The 16,415-nt window shown below is 47.7% G+C and overlaps 1 protein-coding gene across 4 annotated transcripts in view; it reads right to left on the reverse strand.

The window, feature by feature from the left end:
* Positions 1-16,415, reverse strand: part of ENTREP3 (endosomal transmembrane epsin interactor 3) — a 49,346-nt gene that overhangs the window by 17,871 nt on the left and 15,060 nt on the right. For 3 of the 4 annotated variants that reach the window (XM_068251480.1, XM_068251479.1, XM_068251477.1), the window contains 4 exons: positions 12,906-13,013; positions 12,646-12,806; positions 6,082-6,181; positions 5,923-6,007 (listed from right to left, as the gene is read on the reverse strand). In XM_068251480.1, the coding sequence (XP_068107581.1) occupies positions 5,923-6,007; positions 6,082-6,181; positions 12,646-12,806; positions 12,906-13,013 (454 nt within the window). Of the gene's footprint in view, positions 1-5,922; positions 6,008-6,081; positions 6,182-12,645; positions 12,807-12,905; positions 13,014-13,051; positions 13,155-16,415 lie in introns of all 4 variants that reach the window. The other variant, XM_068251478.1, reaches the window with a different exon arrangement.

A 16,415-nucleotide genomic window follows, 5' to 3' on the forward strand; every position in this document is an offset into this window, starting at 1 on the left:
TTCACCATGCCCACTGTGTACAGCAAGTACGCCACTTGCAACCACTGTCAGCGGAAGTTGAGCAGAGGTGCAGACCCCTTAAAGTTCAGCACCAGCTCGCTCATCAACCACCTTGCGGCTAAACATTTCCACCAGCATGAGGAGTTCCAGAGGCTGAAGGCATCTGGTGCTGGCAGTGGCACCACACCCATCACTGCACAGCCTTCAGCAGCAGCAGCAGCAACAGCAGCCACCCGCCCTCCTGCTCCTCCAGCAGCACCAGCAGGAGTGCGGAAACGCACTGCTCCTCCCCCCTCTGCAACTCCTGCCGCCGACACTGAGGCCTGTTCTGGCAGCCAGTCCTCAGTGGCCTCCTCTGCTGTGTCTGCTGATTCCCGTGTCAGCAAAAGGCCACGCCAGAGCCTTTTGAGCGAGTCCTTCCAGGGGGTGGTTAGGGCTCTGCCTCCCAGCAGCCGTCGCGTGCGGCAGCTGAACGGCTTGCTGGCACGGGCCATGTGCTCCCAACTCCTGCCGTACACGCTCGTGCAGGAGGGGAGCGACATTCGTGCGCTGCTTGCTTGCGCAGCCCCAGACTGGCAGCTCCCCAGCAGACACTTCTTTGCCCGCAAGGCCATTCCTGCACTGCACCGCTTTGTGATGGCCAATGTGGAGCGAGGGCTGGAGCACGCGGTTGGTGAAAGGGTCCACGTCACCATGGACTCCTGGAGCAGCCGCTTCGGGACAGGCCGCTACCTGTCCTTCACTGTCCACTGGGTCAGCTTGGTGGAAGGGGGTGAGGATGGGAGAGCAGCAGCGGGCACAGCAGCAGCAGCAACACAGTGGGTGGTGCCACCCCGCAGGGTCAGGGGAACTGCAGCAGGTTCCTCCGATCCTCTGCCATCCTCCGGCACACCTGGCCAAACCCCCCGCCTCAGCAGCAGCGTGAAGGCCCGCCACTGCCAAGCGCTGCTGCACTTGGTCAGCCTTGGGAAGACCAAGCTGACGGCAACCCATGTGTTGGCCAAACTCCAGGAGCAGGAGAGGATTTGGCTGACCCCCAGAGGCCTCAGAGTCGGAGAGGTGGTGGCCGACAATGGGGCCAATCTGGTTGCCGCAATAGACAGGGGAAACCTGACCCACATCCCCTGTCTTGCCCACGTGCTGAACCTGGTGGTGCAGAAGTTCCTGCGCACCTACCAGGGGATGGGCGAACTGCTGGAAACGGCAAGGAATGTTGTGCGTCACTTCCGGCGCTCGGCTGCAGCCTGTGCGAGCCTGGAAGACGTGCAAAAGGAGCTGGATCTGCCACGCCATCGGCTGATCCTTGACTTTCCGACTCGCTGGAACTCCACCCTGGCGATGTTGGAGCGTCTGGTTGAACAGAGGCACGCTGTCAAACAGTACCTTGCCCTGGCCACTGTTTCCGCAGCTCAGAGAAGGGACAAGACCAGCAACATCCCGTCCATCGTCCCCGATGATGACTGGAGGCACATGCAGCAGGTGTGCTTTGTGCTGGCTCCCTTCCTGCAGGCCACAAACATTGTGAGCAGGGACCATGCTATGGTCTGCGAGTGGGTGCCCCTGGTTTCTCTGCTGAACAGGGCCCTCGATGCTTTGCTGGAACAGTGAGCGGCAGCCTTGGACCAGCAGGAGCGGCAACCAGCTGCGCAGTCCACCTCTGAGGGGGAGGAGGAGGAGGACTTGGTGGAGGTCCCTGACCTGGCTGCTGATGAGGGGGATCAGCACAGCGCAGCTGAGTTGGTGCGGGGGTGGAGAGAGGATGAGGCGGCAGAGGAGGAGGATGAGGACAGCACTGACGTCGATGTGCCAGCAGACGTGGCCCGCCTCTTCCCAATGGCAGCGCACATGCTGACGTGCCTGCGCAGGGACCCCAGGGTGATCCAGATGAAGCAGAGGGAGGACATCTGGATCAGCATGATGTTGGACCCACGCCTCAAGGGGAAGTTGAGCCAGTTCCTGCCGCCTGCAGGAGGAGACCCAGCGCAACAAATAAGGAGCTTGCAGCAGGCCCTTGTTGAGCGCTTGGAGGAAGCCTTCCCCCAGCCTTCCACCCCCACTGTCCAGCAGCCAGCACAGAGGCAGCAGCAGGTGCCTGCATCCAGCAGCAGCAAGCGCCCCACAGACCTGCTGTCTCTCAGCCACGAGCTCTACAGGACTGTAGAGGCTCCGGCAGCAGTGACTAGAGAGGAGATGCATGCAGCAGCATCCTCCTCCGGTCACAGCCAGCGCCTGACCCGCATGGTGGCTGACTACATGGGGTCGTACAGCGGGCTTGACAGCGATGCCCCTGTTGATCCCATGGAGTATTGGGTCAAGCGCATGGAGATCTGGAGCGAGCTGGCGCAGTGCGCCCTGGAAGTGCTGTCCTGCCCCCCTTCCAGCGTGCTGTCCGAGCGCTGCTTCAGTGCAGCTGGTGGCGTGGTCACCGAGAAACGCTCACGTCTGTCTCACAAGTCTGTGGACAGACTGACGTTTCTCAAGATGAACCAGGCGTGGGTGGAAGGCGAGTTCCTGGCCCCTGTTGTCGGCGAGAGGGGGACATGAACTGGCTGCCGGAACCATCGTTAATGTGCCTTACCACCCTTTACCACCTCCTGGCTCCTGCTCACTAAGCCAGCCTGGTTCACTTTGACTATTACGTCGCCTGCAGCCACACATTTTACACCTACAGTGGGCTGCTGTGTACTGCCCTTCTGCTGTCTGTCTGTGTTTCCCACTGCCAGGGTACACAGAATTACCTTCTTCTGCTGCCACTCTGCCACCAGCTATTACGTCAAACAATAGCTATATTGGTTGCAAAACCAAAACCAAACAAACCATTAAAAAAAAAAAGGTTTAATTTTTCTGAGGTGCCCGGGTTGAAAACTGTGTTGTTCCAGTTGTGTATTGGACACAATGTGGGCTGCACGACCGCTGTCTGGGACCTCCTGTTGTGTTTATTTACAGCCCTGGTATCACCGCTAGGTACCAGGGCTATTATGTCACGCTGCCTACCTGCTGCCACACTCACACTGCTCCGCCATACCTCCTCCTGCTGCTGCTGCTGCTGTCTGTCTGTGTTTCCCACTGCCAGGGTACACAGATGATTTACCTTCTGCTGCCACTCTGCCACCAGCTATTACGTCAAACAATAGCTGCTCGCCTACTCCTCCATTCCTCCTCCTGCTGCTGCTGTCTGTCTGTGTTTCCCACTGCCAGGGTACACAGAATTACCTTCTTCTGCTGCCACTCTGCCACCAGCTATTACGTCAAACAATAGCTATATTGATTGCAAAACCAAAACCAAACAAACCATTAAAAAAAAAAAAAAGGTTTAATTTTTCTGAGGTGCCCGGGTTGAAAACTGTGTTGTCCCAGTTGTGTATTGGACACAATGTGGGCTGCACGACCGCTGTCTGGGACCTCCTGTTGTGTTTATTTACAGCCCTGGTATCACCGCTAGGTACCAGGGCTATTATGTCACGCTGCCTACCTGCTGCCACACTCACACTACTCCTCCATACCTCCTCCTGCTGCTGCTGCTGCTGTCTGTCTGTGTTTCCCACTGCCAGGGTACACTACACAGATGATTTACCTTCTGCTGCCACTCTGCCACCAGCTATTACGTCAAACAATAGCTGCTCACATTACTCCTCCATTCCTCCTGCTGCTGTTGCTGTCTGTCTGTGTTTCCCACTGCCAGGGTACACAGAATTACCTTCTGCTGCCACTCTGCCACCAGCTATTACGTCAAACAATAGCTATATTGGTTGCAAAACCAAAGCCAAACAAACCATTAAAAAAAAAAAAAGGTTTAATTTTTCTGAGGTGCCCGGGTTGAAAACTGTGTTGTCCCAGTTGTGTATTGGACACAATGTGGGCTGCACGACCGCTGTCTGGGACCTCCTGTTGTGTTTATTTACAGCCCTGGTATCACCGCTAGGTACCAGGGCTATTATGTCACGCTGCCTACCTGCTGCCACACTCACACTACTCCTCCATACCTCCTCCTGCTGCTGCTGCTGCTGTCTGTGTTTCCCACTGCCAGGGTACACTACACAGATGATTTACCTTCTGCTGCCACTCTGCCACCAGCTATTACGTCAAACAATAGCTGCTCACATTACTCCTCCATTCCTCCTGCTGCTGTTGCTGTCTGTCTGTGTTTCCCACTGCCAGGGTACACAGAATTACCTTCTGCTGCCACTCTGCCACCAGCTATTACGTCAAACAATAGCTATATTGGTTGCAAAACCAAAACCAAACAAACCATTAAAAAAAAAAAAAGGTTTAATTTTTCTGAGGTGCCCGGGTTGAAAACTGTGTTGTCCCAGTTGTGTATTGGACACAATGTGGGCTGCACGACCGCTGTCTGGGACCTCCTGTTGTGTTTATTTACAGCCCTGGTATCACCGCTAGGTACCAGGGCTATTATGTCACGGCGAGCTGCCTGCCTCATTGACTGCCTGCTGCCACACACTCATCCTCCTCCTCCTGCTGCTGAATTTACCTCCTGCTGTCTTTGTGTTTCCACTGCCAGGGAGCACATACAATGGCGCTTCCAACATGCGTGCGCCCACCAGCTATTTGTTACGCTCAAAAATAGCTGCATTTCTTTAAAAAAAAAATTGAAAAGAGAAATACGTGAAGAAGAAGAAGACGATATTGAAAAAGAAGGAGAAGGAGAAGATGAAGATGAAGAAGAAGATGAAGAAGAAGATGAAGAAGAAGATGAAGAAGATGATGAAGAAGAAGATGAAAAAGAAGAAGAAGATGAAAAAGAAGAAGAAGATGATGAAGAAGAAGAAGATGAAGAAGAAGAAGAAGAAGAAGAAGAAGAAGATGAAGAAGAAGAAGATGAAGAAGAAGAAGATGAAGAAAAAGAAGAAGAAGAAGAAGAAGAAGAAGAAGAAGAAGAAGAAGAAGATGAAGAAGATGAAGAAGAAGAAGAAGAAGAAGAAGAAGAAGATGAAGAAGAAGAAGAAGAAGAAGATGAAGAAGAAGAAGAAGAAGAAGAAGATGAAGAAGAAGAAGATGAAGAAGATGAAGATGAAGAAGAAGATGAAGAAGAAGAAGAAGATGAAGAAGATGAAGAAGAAGATGAAGATGAAGAAGAAGATGAAGAAGAAGAAGAAGATGAAGAAGATGAAGAAGAAGATGATGAAGAAGAAGAAGAAGAAGAAGACAATATAGAAGAAGAAGAAGAAGAAGATATAGAAGAAGAAGATCTAGAAGAAGAAGAAGAAAGATAAAGAAGAAGAAGAACAAGTATATACAGTAACACTACTGAACAAAATTAAGGACACAACTTCTCTTTCCACATTTTTTTTTTAAAGGAACATCCCCACATAATCACTTGCTGTTGTTACTTGGAAAAAAAGATGTTTCTTGCATCATTCACCCTCAAAACAAGTGTTGGATTCGAATAGTCAGCTCGAATAGTGAGCTCGAATACCGACTCGAATAGTGAGCTCGAAGTCCGAGGTCGAATCGAATAGTAAAAATTATTCGACTCGAATATTCGACTGACCTCGAATAATTGACTATTCGAATTCGACCAAACTCGAATTTTAAAAAGGGGTATTTGAGCACCACTACGATTGACTGTGACACATGCGCTATACGCAAAAAGAATTTTATATGTCATTTAATTAACTGTACACAATTCCTTTGATGAACTATTGTTGGTTGAAAAAATGCAGGAGGGATCACGACAGACTCCCAATATAATTCATTTGTTACCATCGGTGGCAGTCGGGCGTGTGCAGTTGCTACTGAAAATTGGTCAAAAGCTCGTTATACGGTTGTTTTAATAGGATTCAGACCAATATTCATCTAATGTGTGTACGTAGCTTCACTCTCACCAATCTGCCAATACCGTTGCACCCATCTCCACCTTCCCACCAATGACTCTAATCTCATCCTCCAATGTCACCAACTCACCATTAGCACTGTGTCCCGTGGAGCCTATGCGGTCAGATACACTGTGAGTGGAGTTCTCGTTGGCCTGAACATCATACAAAGTGGCCTGTAAGGAAGAAAGAGAGTTCTGGTAACTTTCATCAAACTGAAGAGGAGACCACTATGACCTCTCTATCCTACCTGACTGTCCTCCCGAATCCCCATAACACTCTCATACGAAGGAGGGAAGTCTGTGGGGTACAGTGGGATGGGGCTGTCCATAGAGCCATTATACGTGATGCTGGAAAAAAGAGACACGTGTTATTGACACAGAATATAAACCAAAAGAAAACTAAAGATAAGAAATGGAGAATATACCGTAGGTACCCGTACATCTAGCGATGTATGGGCAGATCGACTATGAGACAGATCTCTGTCTGATCGAATCTGATCAGTGAGAGATCTGTTGTCTGCCCAAAACACAAGACCAATTCATGATAGATTTCGGCATGAGATCCATCCAGGATCTGCCTAGCTAGGCCACCTGCCTGGCCGCCCTCCTATTGTTAAATGTACCCCCAGTGCCCATGCAGTCTAAACTCCCACCTGTCCCCACAGGCACGACTCCCATCCTCAGCCTCCATCACCCCCATGTCCACCGTTACCGCGAGTGCCACCATGTACCATATGGGGCATGTGCTATTTTTAGTAAGATTTGATTGTAGACAGGAGTAAGATAAAGAGGAGACTGGAGGAAACTGTGGATCTTCCAATCAAGTGTGAAAAGTCAGCAGAAAACTCCACAAATCTGCTGCTTCCACCCAAAACCTGAAGCATCTGATTTGGGTGGACTGACCCTTTAACATTTCTGAGATAAACCAGAGCTTCTGAGAACTGTAAATTAACTGCGGAGAGATGATTAATAATTCAGCAAGGTCAGCAGGCAGGTCAAGTTCACATCAAAACATCTGTATAAATATTTAATATGTATGGGAATTGCCATCCTATGGAGGCTGCCATGAAAGTCCCTCCCTACCCTTACATAAAGTGGAGGTCAAGGCAGGTTTTCTCTGGACCAGTGCATGACATCAGCCAGTGGACCATACACTTAGAGCAGGATCATCCACCAGGCAACGTAGGCAGTTGCCTGGGGCCTAATGGGTTCCAAGGGGCCCAACTACCATTTTTTCTGACCTCTCTCATGTCTCAGATTACCAAAAGTACCATAAGGGGGTACCAAAGGTACTGAAGATATCTACAGAGTACTTTTTGTAAGGTGGGAGGGATAGCATGGGAAGGGCTGCAACTTTGTCACACTTTTACTGCTGTCTGTGCCCTATGCAGAGAGATTGTCCTCACTTCCTGTTCTCTAGTGACATTGCAGGATGTAAGAGAGAAGCAATAAAAACTAGGTTTTGTTTCTAAGCCACTCCACTCCATCCAGAGAAGAACGTTTGGGTTGGATTTGGCCTTTATTGTTGAACTCTAGCAATTATGAAAATAAGTGAAAATTAAATACACTAAAGCCCAGTTATTTATTCAAAGAATTAAATATTAATAATATTTTAATGCATTATAGGAAGTGAATTTTATTTGCTTCCTGTAATTCCCTTAACAGCAGGGTTCAGACCAGGATAAGCAGGAGTAGTACTTGAGCCAATCGGGTCCTACCACGTTCCATAGTACTGCCGATACAGTATAGTGCTAGTAGCGTACTCATCAGAACAGATAGCATTGTGATAATGACAGCCTTGTACTGATGCCAAATGTTGTCCGGTCAGCAAGTTGGGGGTTAGTGGCCAAGATGTACTCTACTGGAGAAGAATGAGGTCCTCAAGCCGGCTGCGGTTTTTAGACATGCTTTTCTTCTTCCAAACGCTTGGAACTTAGAGCCTTAAAGCTCTGTCCAGAAAAACATACGCGTACTTACAAAAAAGGCATCTGGAAATGTGGGCGCCCAGTAATGCCGATAGTAAAATATTGGAATTAATACTGTAACCCAATTTAAATGTTAGACCCAGGCCCCGGTTGACTCAAAGATTTATTTGTGACCTAACGGTGGTCACTGTCAGCTTCAATCAACCTGTAACACTTCAACAACTCAATACACCTCCCTTGCACATCACAGGTCAAAATACACAATCCTCTCGTCTTCACAGTCGATGCACCGGTAAAAGCTGCAGAATAAAAAGGTTAAGTTGCATACCAATTATATAAGAAATTTGAGCTACAAAGGTCTTCTTGTAAAATAATCAATCAATTTACAGCATGTTTACATCACAGTACCACTGTTGGGGCGTGGGCTGGGGAAGGGGCTGGTCTACTGAGAAATTTCAGTTCCTAAACAGTTCTCAGTCCCTTGCAACCAAGTCCAAGCTATATTGCTCTGCAAAACCTTGGGGGAACTTGTGACAGTTCTTAAGATGGTGCTGTATAGCTGCACAGTTCGATGGTTGATCCCAAAAGGATGTTCACCTTGCTCACAGATCTCTTAGACTCTTTACCCTTGATAATCTACCACAAACCCACTTTACACTTAACACACCTGTCTGGATAGGGCCCCCCAAAATAACAAACAAAATAAAATATAAATCAAACAAATGTTAGGAAAATAAAAGTAAACAAAATAAAAGATAAAGTGACCAATGCACCCAGCTATGCCACCCAAATCACTCTCCCACAATATAACTCTCTTTTAGTGCACGTTGACTTTTAGGCTGAATAAGCTCCAATTTAGAGTTGATGCAAAACTTGTACGGGGGTCTGTATCAGCTTTGCGGGGTACTTATGGAGGCTGTTAATATCTCTTAGTGTCAGCAAGGCCTTTACTCTCAATACACTTTATATAAGAGGCAGAAGATTTCTTCACTTTAGCTGGGCAGCTCTATCTTGCATCAACAGCTGTATAATCAACACAAGATCTCTGTATCTTTAAAGCTTTTGCACACAAACAGTCTCTAGTAACAGCACTTTGAACAGAACTGGCTTCTCCGGGTTCTGGTTGCTATATTTCTATCTCAGCAAGCCTCCGCTGGACACTGGCTACCAACTGAACACACACTGTAACTTGAAGTTGGCTCTCAGGCCCAATACTCATCTGGCTGCTGGGGTCCTTTCTGTCCGGATTAGCTCGGATGGACTCTGTGCACACTTCCTCTGGTCTCCGGTGACTGTCTGGCCGGGTTGCCTCCGCCTTACTTGCTCCACTGTAGTCGCTGCATGGCCGCCGGGTCCCCTCTTAGCCTCCGAGGTGACTGCTGCGACCTTCTCTCTTTCGTGGCCTCCTTTCCTGCTCCTCACCGCTGCTCATGTCTCCTAAGTTCTGCTCTGCTCTCTTCACTCTCTGGCGCGCTCTGGCTAGTTTCAGCCAGTTCCCTCTTGCTACACCCTTCTAGTCCTGCCCCTCCGCGCCTGCACTGTAGCTTCCGACAGGCCGCGCAGGGCTTCTGGAAAGTTGTACTGCTCTGTGTGCTTTGATGAGAAGAGAAGATAGAGGCACTGTTGAAGCATAAAAGGTACCTTTAATCCACGGTGATGCAGACAACGGGGTACACAGTGGGGGTGAGGGGAAGTGCCTGACAGCTGTTTCGCTAAATAAGCTTCTTCAGAGGCAGGAAAGAACATCTTAACCCAAGTATCGCCGGCTTTTTAAATGGTTTCACTCACCGTTAGTACGGCCAGGTATACCGCCCACGAAACGCCGCCATGACGTCCGGCAATATGGCTCCGCCTACCGGTAGTGACATGTGCGCTAGCTCTAAACCAATGGCTGAGCAGCGGGTCTCCCCGCACACTGCGCATCGCCTCCTTCCGGGTCTCGCGTCACTGCCTGCCTGTCATTGGCCGCATTGACCTGGGGGTTGCCATAGTGATCATCAACACGTTCGCCAGCGTATACAAGGGGACACAATCGTCCTTAATCTTAAATAGACATTTAGAGGTGAAAAAGAAATTCAATAGCTTAACACCATTAAGCAATACAGAGAAACACAGTGCAGCAAGCTAGTATTTAGAGAGAAAGCAATGTAGCTCGTTTCTCTCATTCAGTCCCAAGGGACCACAAGCTCCTGTCTCAGAAATGATTCTAGCTTCTTGCTGAAGCAACATTTGTTCATGATTTCCTCCCCTATGGGGCATAGGGATTTCTTTTAAGCCCAAAAATTGCAAGGAGCTGGACTCACCATTGTGACATTCACGCATATGTGAGATAAACCTCCCCGCTCCTACACCCGTTCTGATCGAATTAACGTGTTCCTGGAACCGGGTGCAAATCATGCGGGTTGTCTGTCCCACATAAAAACGGCCGCACGAGCACATGATTGCATACACGGTATTTTTAGAGCGGCAGTGCAAGAACTGTTTAAAATGAATGATCTTAGCGCCCAATTGTACGCTTTTTCCAGTTCTAAATTGAGTACAGTGATTGCAATTTCCGCATCTAAAATTACCAATAGGAATGTGTTTTTGCAACCAATTTTGCTCATCAACCGATCTGAACTCACTACTGGTGATTCTGTCTCCAACAGTTGGCGCTCTCCTAAACGATACAAGAGGTTTATGCTTGGCAATCATACATGCACCAATATTGTTTTGAAACTCACACCAATGTCGCTGGATTATTGATTTAATCCTCCCTGCCATTGGAGTGTAGTTGAACACACACGTAAGGGGTTGATCCACTAGTTTTTGATGGCATCTCGCCTTTCTCCTATTGGTCATCAAGTACTCTCTACTCAAATTATCAGCTCTTCGAAATGCCCTGTTTAATTCCTCCATCTCATATCCCCTCATGGACAATCTGATCGCCAGTTCTTTACTTTGGAGTACAAAGTCCTCCCTTTTGTAGTTGTTACGTTTCAACCTGACGAATTGTCCATAGGGGATAGCCTGGATCGTATGTGGGGGGTGGAAACTTGACTGAAGGAGCATGGAGTTGGTAGCAGTATCCTTTCGGTGGCCTCGGCTGAGGACGTGGCCCTCCTCAACATACAGTTCTAAGTCGAGAAAGCACAAGGTGGGATTGGCCACCACACTCGTGAACTGCATGTTGAGGGAATTGATATTAATATAGGCCAAAAATTCCTCGAACTCCACCACAGTGCCCCTCCAAGTCAAGACCACATCATCCACATAGCGATACCAGTGCCTGATTTTATCCCTAAAAGGGTTCATGGTTCCAAATATGTAAGTTTTTTCCCATACCCATAAAAATAGGTTAGAGAATGTAGGGGCTACAGGGGTTCCCATAGCTACTCCAGAGCGTTGCCAATACCACTGACCATCAAAAAGGAACACATTTCGTGTCAATACAAACTCAAGACATTGCATTAGATATTCAACCCAACTAGCATCTTCACCACATTCCAACAGCAACTGCTTAACCGCTGAAATGCCTTGAACATGAGGAATGCGGGTGTACAAATTCACCACGTCAATGGATGCCAGAAATTCGTTCTCCCCAACCTCCACACCCCCGAGTCTCCCCAGGGCGTCCAAGGTGTCGGCCAGGTGGGTGCGAATCACCCTGAGAAAGGGTCTCAATTGGTGGTCCAAAAACTTGGACAAAGGCTCAGTAAGTGAACCCCTGGCCGACACAATTGGACGCCTGCACTGTAGCTTCCGACAGGCCGCGCAGGGCTTCTGGAAAGTTGTACTGCTCTGTGTGCTTTGGTCGCTTAGCAACAGTCAGAAACTTAGCCTTAGATGCTAAAGTTTCCTCACACACAGAAATACATTAGCAAAACTTTTGTGACCCTCTTTTAGATGGTTACAACTTCAATCATTTACCATTAACCCTATTCACACAGGACCCTCCCACCCAAAACCTAACCTTAACCCTCCTCCTCACCACACACACTACCTGCCTAATGCTTAAGTTAACTTCGCACACACTACCTACCTAATGCCTAAACCTAAAACAACCCAGCACACACTACCTACCTAATGCCTAAACCTAACACCCCCCGCACACACTACATACCTAATGCCTGAACCTGAACCCCACCCCCCGCACACACTACCTACCTAATGCCTAAAACTAACAGGATAAACAGAAAAAATACACAAATTGTCGGGGGCCGGCATAGGCGCCTATAGAAATATCAGCTTTTGGTTACCAGTGCCCGTTATTTACCAGACGCCCAAATTTCCACTACGCTGCCCAAATACCGATAAAATATGGCATCTATGGCGTCTATGCAATAATGGGCAAAATCGGGTTGAAAATAATGTTATCATTCTGAAGGTAGGTTTTAAATGGATCCTAAACTGAGAAAGAGTATGGAGACTGCCAAAAGGAGCGGCTCTAGGCTCTTGGTGGCTCTGGGCAGAGAAAGAATCGGTGGCCCCTTTGCCCGCCAATGTCAATGTGGTTTCTTATGCATGGCAATTAGCCACGTCCGATTTGTGCTCATGACACAAACTTTTGCTGAACTTTTCCACTGTGTCTTGCCTCCACCCCCACTGTCTCAGTGCCCAATGGAGTATAAAATAATGTTAAAAAACAGTTAAATGAGGTAAGGGAATGCTTATCTGAAGATAGAAGTCTACGATTTAATTTTTTATAAACTAAAAGGTTTTATTGCAAAGCAAAAGACAACGCATTGTGCAGACAACAACACCCACATCCTCAGGTCAATATTCGGTGCCTATTAGGTGGAGATAGAGGCTCTGCACCGAATCGGCACACTACTGCCCCCCTTTTACCTCCTTACATCCAGAATATTGTAAGGGGCCCAGGGTCAGTTCCCAGCGGCAGTCACTTACCTCTGTGCGTCAGTCTCTGAGCTGCAGGTGTATTCCGGAGGGTAATATGGTGGTGGTGGCACTGGGGGAACAAACTCCTCACACTCGATCATGCTCTGCAGCATGGTGTCTGGTGGAGAAAAGCACTCCAGGTTGACAGAGGTGGATCTGTGGGGTGCCAGCTGTGAGAGTAAGAGAAAGAGACAATTAGTGGCACGAGCAGTCTGGCGACCAGTGATGGTGACCACAGCTGGATGTCTGCATGACTATACAGAACTTACAACATGGATGACATCCAATGAGAAAATCTGAACGCAGCAGATGACAGCGGACATGGTGCAGATGATGGTGGAGAGGATGGTGAGGCCACAAACACTGAACAACAGGTCCTACAATACACAGAGAGCAGTGAGTGAGAGCAACGTACCACCACCAGGTTCAAAGGGCCCGGCATGAACAAGTAACCACGACTGAGGGGTGAAGGCAACCTGGAGGGTCTGGATTCCCAGATATGAAGGAAAACATGGAGACTGTGTGAGTAAAGGAAAACAAACAACTCCTCGAGTTAGCAATATTGTCCAATGTGGAACCTAGTGAAAACAAAATGGTCCAAAACCGACAGTCCAAATGAAGAGCCAGCTTCTCCCCAACAAAGAAAATATCGAACATATAAAAACTCTGTTATCATCATCATCAATATCTGGAAAACATAATTTCCCAAACCTTCTGACCCATTTATTTACCCTAAATAGGAGTGGAGGTGTTCAAATCTTGTTCCCATCTGTGTTCAGTGAAGGATTCTCTTTTAGAATACAGGGTCTGTATGGGGCATGTGTTCAGTGCATTGTCAGGATGGGCAGGCCCTTATTTACATAGTTACATAGTTATTTGGGTTGAAAAAAGACATACAGTACGTCCATCGAGTTCAACCAGAGAACAAAGTACAACACTAGCCTGCTCCCTCACATATCCCTGTTGATCCAGAGGAAGGCGAAAAACCCTTACAAGGCATGGTCCAATTAGCCCCCAAAGGGAAAAAAAATCCTTCCGACTCCAGGTGGCAATCAGATAAAATCCCTGGATCAACACTACTGGGCAATACCTAGTAATTATAAGGAAAGCATCTAAGCCTCCTTTAAATGCAGGTATAGAGTTTGCCATAAGGACTTCCTGTGGCAATGCATTCCACATCCTAATCACTCTTACTGTAAAGAACCCTTTCCTAAATAAATGGCTAAAACGTTTTTCCGCCATGCGCAGATCATGTCCTCTAGTCCTTTGTGAAGGCCTAGGGACAAAAAGATCCTCCGCCAAGCTTTTATATTGCCCTCTGATGTATTTATACATGTTAATTAGATCCCCTCTGAGGTGTCTTTTCTCTAGACTAAATAAACCCAGTTTATCTAACCTTTCTTGGTAAGTGAGACCTTCCATCCCTCGTATCAATTGTGTTGCTTGTCTCTGCACCTGCTCTAAAACGGCAATATTTTTCCTGTAATGTGGTGCCCAGAACTGAATTCCAGATGTGGCCTTACTAGAGAGTTAAACAGGGGCAATATTATGCTAGCATCTCAAGTTTTTATTTCCCTTTTAATGCATCCCAAAATTTTATTAGCTTTAGGTGCAGCGGCTTGGCATTGAATATGATTATTTAACTTGTTGTCAATGAGTACTCCTAAGTCCTTCTCTAAGTTTGATGTCCCCATCTGTATCATGTATTTTGTATGGTTAGACCAGGCACGGGCCACTTGGCCCTCCAGCTTTTAAGGAACTACAAATCCCACAATGCATTTGCCTTTATGAGTCATGACTGGGGCTTTTAGACTCCTGCAATACATTGTGGGACATGTAGTTCCTCAACAGCTAGAGGGCCAAGTTTGACCATGCCTGGGTTAGACCATTGGTACGACCAAAATGCATGACTTTACATTTTTCAACATTTAATTTCATCTGCCATTTATGTGCCTATATAGCCATCCTATCCAGATCCTGTTGCAATATGACACTATCTTCCTGAGAGTTGATGATTCTGCACAATTTTGTATCATCTGCAAAAATAGCAACATTTCTTTCTACTGCATCTACTAAGTCATTAATAAATTGAAGAGCACTGGACCCAGTACAGACCCCTGTGGGACCCCACTGCTAACAGCCAACCATTTTGAGTATGATCCATTGACCACAACTTTTTGTTTTCTGTCTATTAGCCAGTTCCCTATCCATGCACACAGACTCTTCCCCAGTCCTTGCATCCTCAGCTTTTGCACCAGACTTTTGTGGGGAACAGTGTCGAAGGCCTTTGCTAAGTCCAGGTATATCACATCTACAGCATTCCCAATATCCACGTTAACGTTCACTACCTTATAAAAGCTGAGCATGTAAGTCAAACAGGACCTGTCTTTTAGTAAACCCATGTTGATGCTGAGAAATAAGATTCTTTTCTACTATGAAGTCATGTATAGTATCTCTAAGTAACCTCTCAAATAGTTTACATACAACTGATGTTAAGCTTACAGATCTGTAATTTCCTAGGTCTGATTTTTTGCCCTTTTTAAATAATGGGAAAACATGGGCTATACGCCAATCTACTGGAGCTCTGCCAGTTGAAAGTGAGTTACAAAATATAAGATAAAGGGGTTTATCGATAACTGAACTTAATTCCCTTAGGGCCCAAGGATGCATGCTATCCGGGCCAGGTGCAATTGGAATCACAGGATCCTATAGGCACAGATGTCCTGGCACCCTAGATTTCACCCTCCATGAACCTACAAACACCCGCTGAACTGCACCGCAAGTGTGCTGGCTGTCCCAGCTGTCAATTCTCTCTTAGTTCCCTTGCCTGTCATAGGTAGCTACAGGTGCCCCTTCGTATTATGTAGTATTAGGGAGCCACAAGCCAGGGCTATCCTCAGTATTAAGTAGTTAGAGGTGGCCCCGAGTGAAGGGACTCTGCATAGGTAAGGCAGGAGGAAGGCAATTGGAGAGGGGAGTGAGCCGCCTTTTCACCATCAGGTGCCTGTAGGCACATGCCTACAGTGCCTTATGGTAAATCCGGCCCTGAGGATGGGCGATAAAGTACAGCCTGAAAAAAGCCAAAAGAAGCCATTCCCACCATCCAGTGGTGTAATTAGACTTAATAGGGCCCCCCTGCAAAAATGATAGCATGGGGCCCCTTTGGTCACCAAACCCGATGAGGGTCACGTGATTGGTAGCCGGTGAATGGCAGCAGAGAGTGTTTTGTCTGGAAGCAGGAAAACATTACTCATGCTTCTGCTGCTCACTACTCTGCATGGTGGGAGGAGGTGGCAGGGACGGCTTTTGGGAGCAAATGGGGAGGTTTTTTGCTAATTGGTTGCACTTGCAGCTGGAGAGATAGAGGAGGAGAGGCCTCTAAAGCCTCTGAGCCCCCCCTGTGATGGCAGGGGTCACAGGGGTGATTGTTATGTCCATGCCACTGTCACTTTGGTTCAGTTCATCCCAGCCAATCTCTGGACGCCAAATATTAACTGTCTTTAAACCACTCATAGTTTACAATTCATGGGTCCCCCAGCAAAATTTTGATTGGCCCTCCCCCAAAGGTTCACACCCCTTCCCTTGCCTCCCCTTGGTACCCTTCACGACGCTGAGGTCCATATCACAAGGGTCATACAAGTGTGGCCATCATAATCTTCACTCCCATAACAAGTGTAGCCACAAAACACCTGACCTGAAGTCTAGTCCTCTGTATCGGAGGGGGGGGGGGGGAGGGTTAGTAGTTTGGGTCTCCCCACAGCTCTGACCCCCCCCCCTTC

This window comes from Hyperolius riggenbachi, chromosome 9 (assembly GCF_040937935.1).
Source record: "Hyperolius riggenbachi isolate aHypRig1 chromosome 9, aHypRig1.pri, whole genome shotgun sequence".
NCBI classification, from domain to species: domain Eukaryota; kingdom Metazoa; phylum Chordata; class Amphibia; order Anura; family Hyperoliidae; genus Hyperolius; species Hyperolius riggenbachi.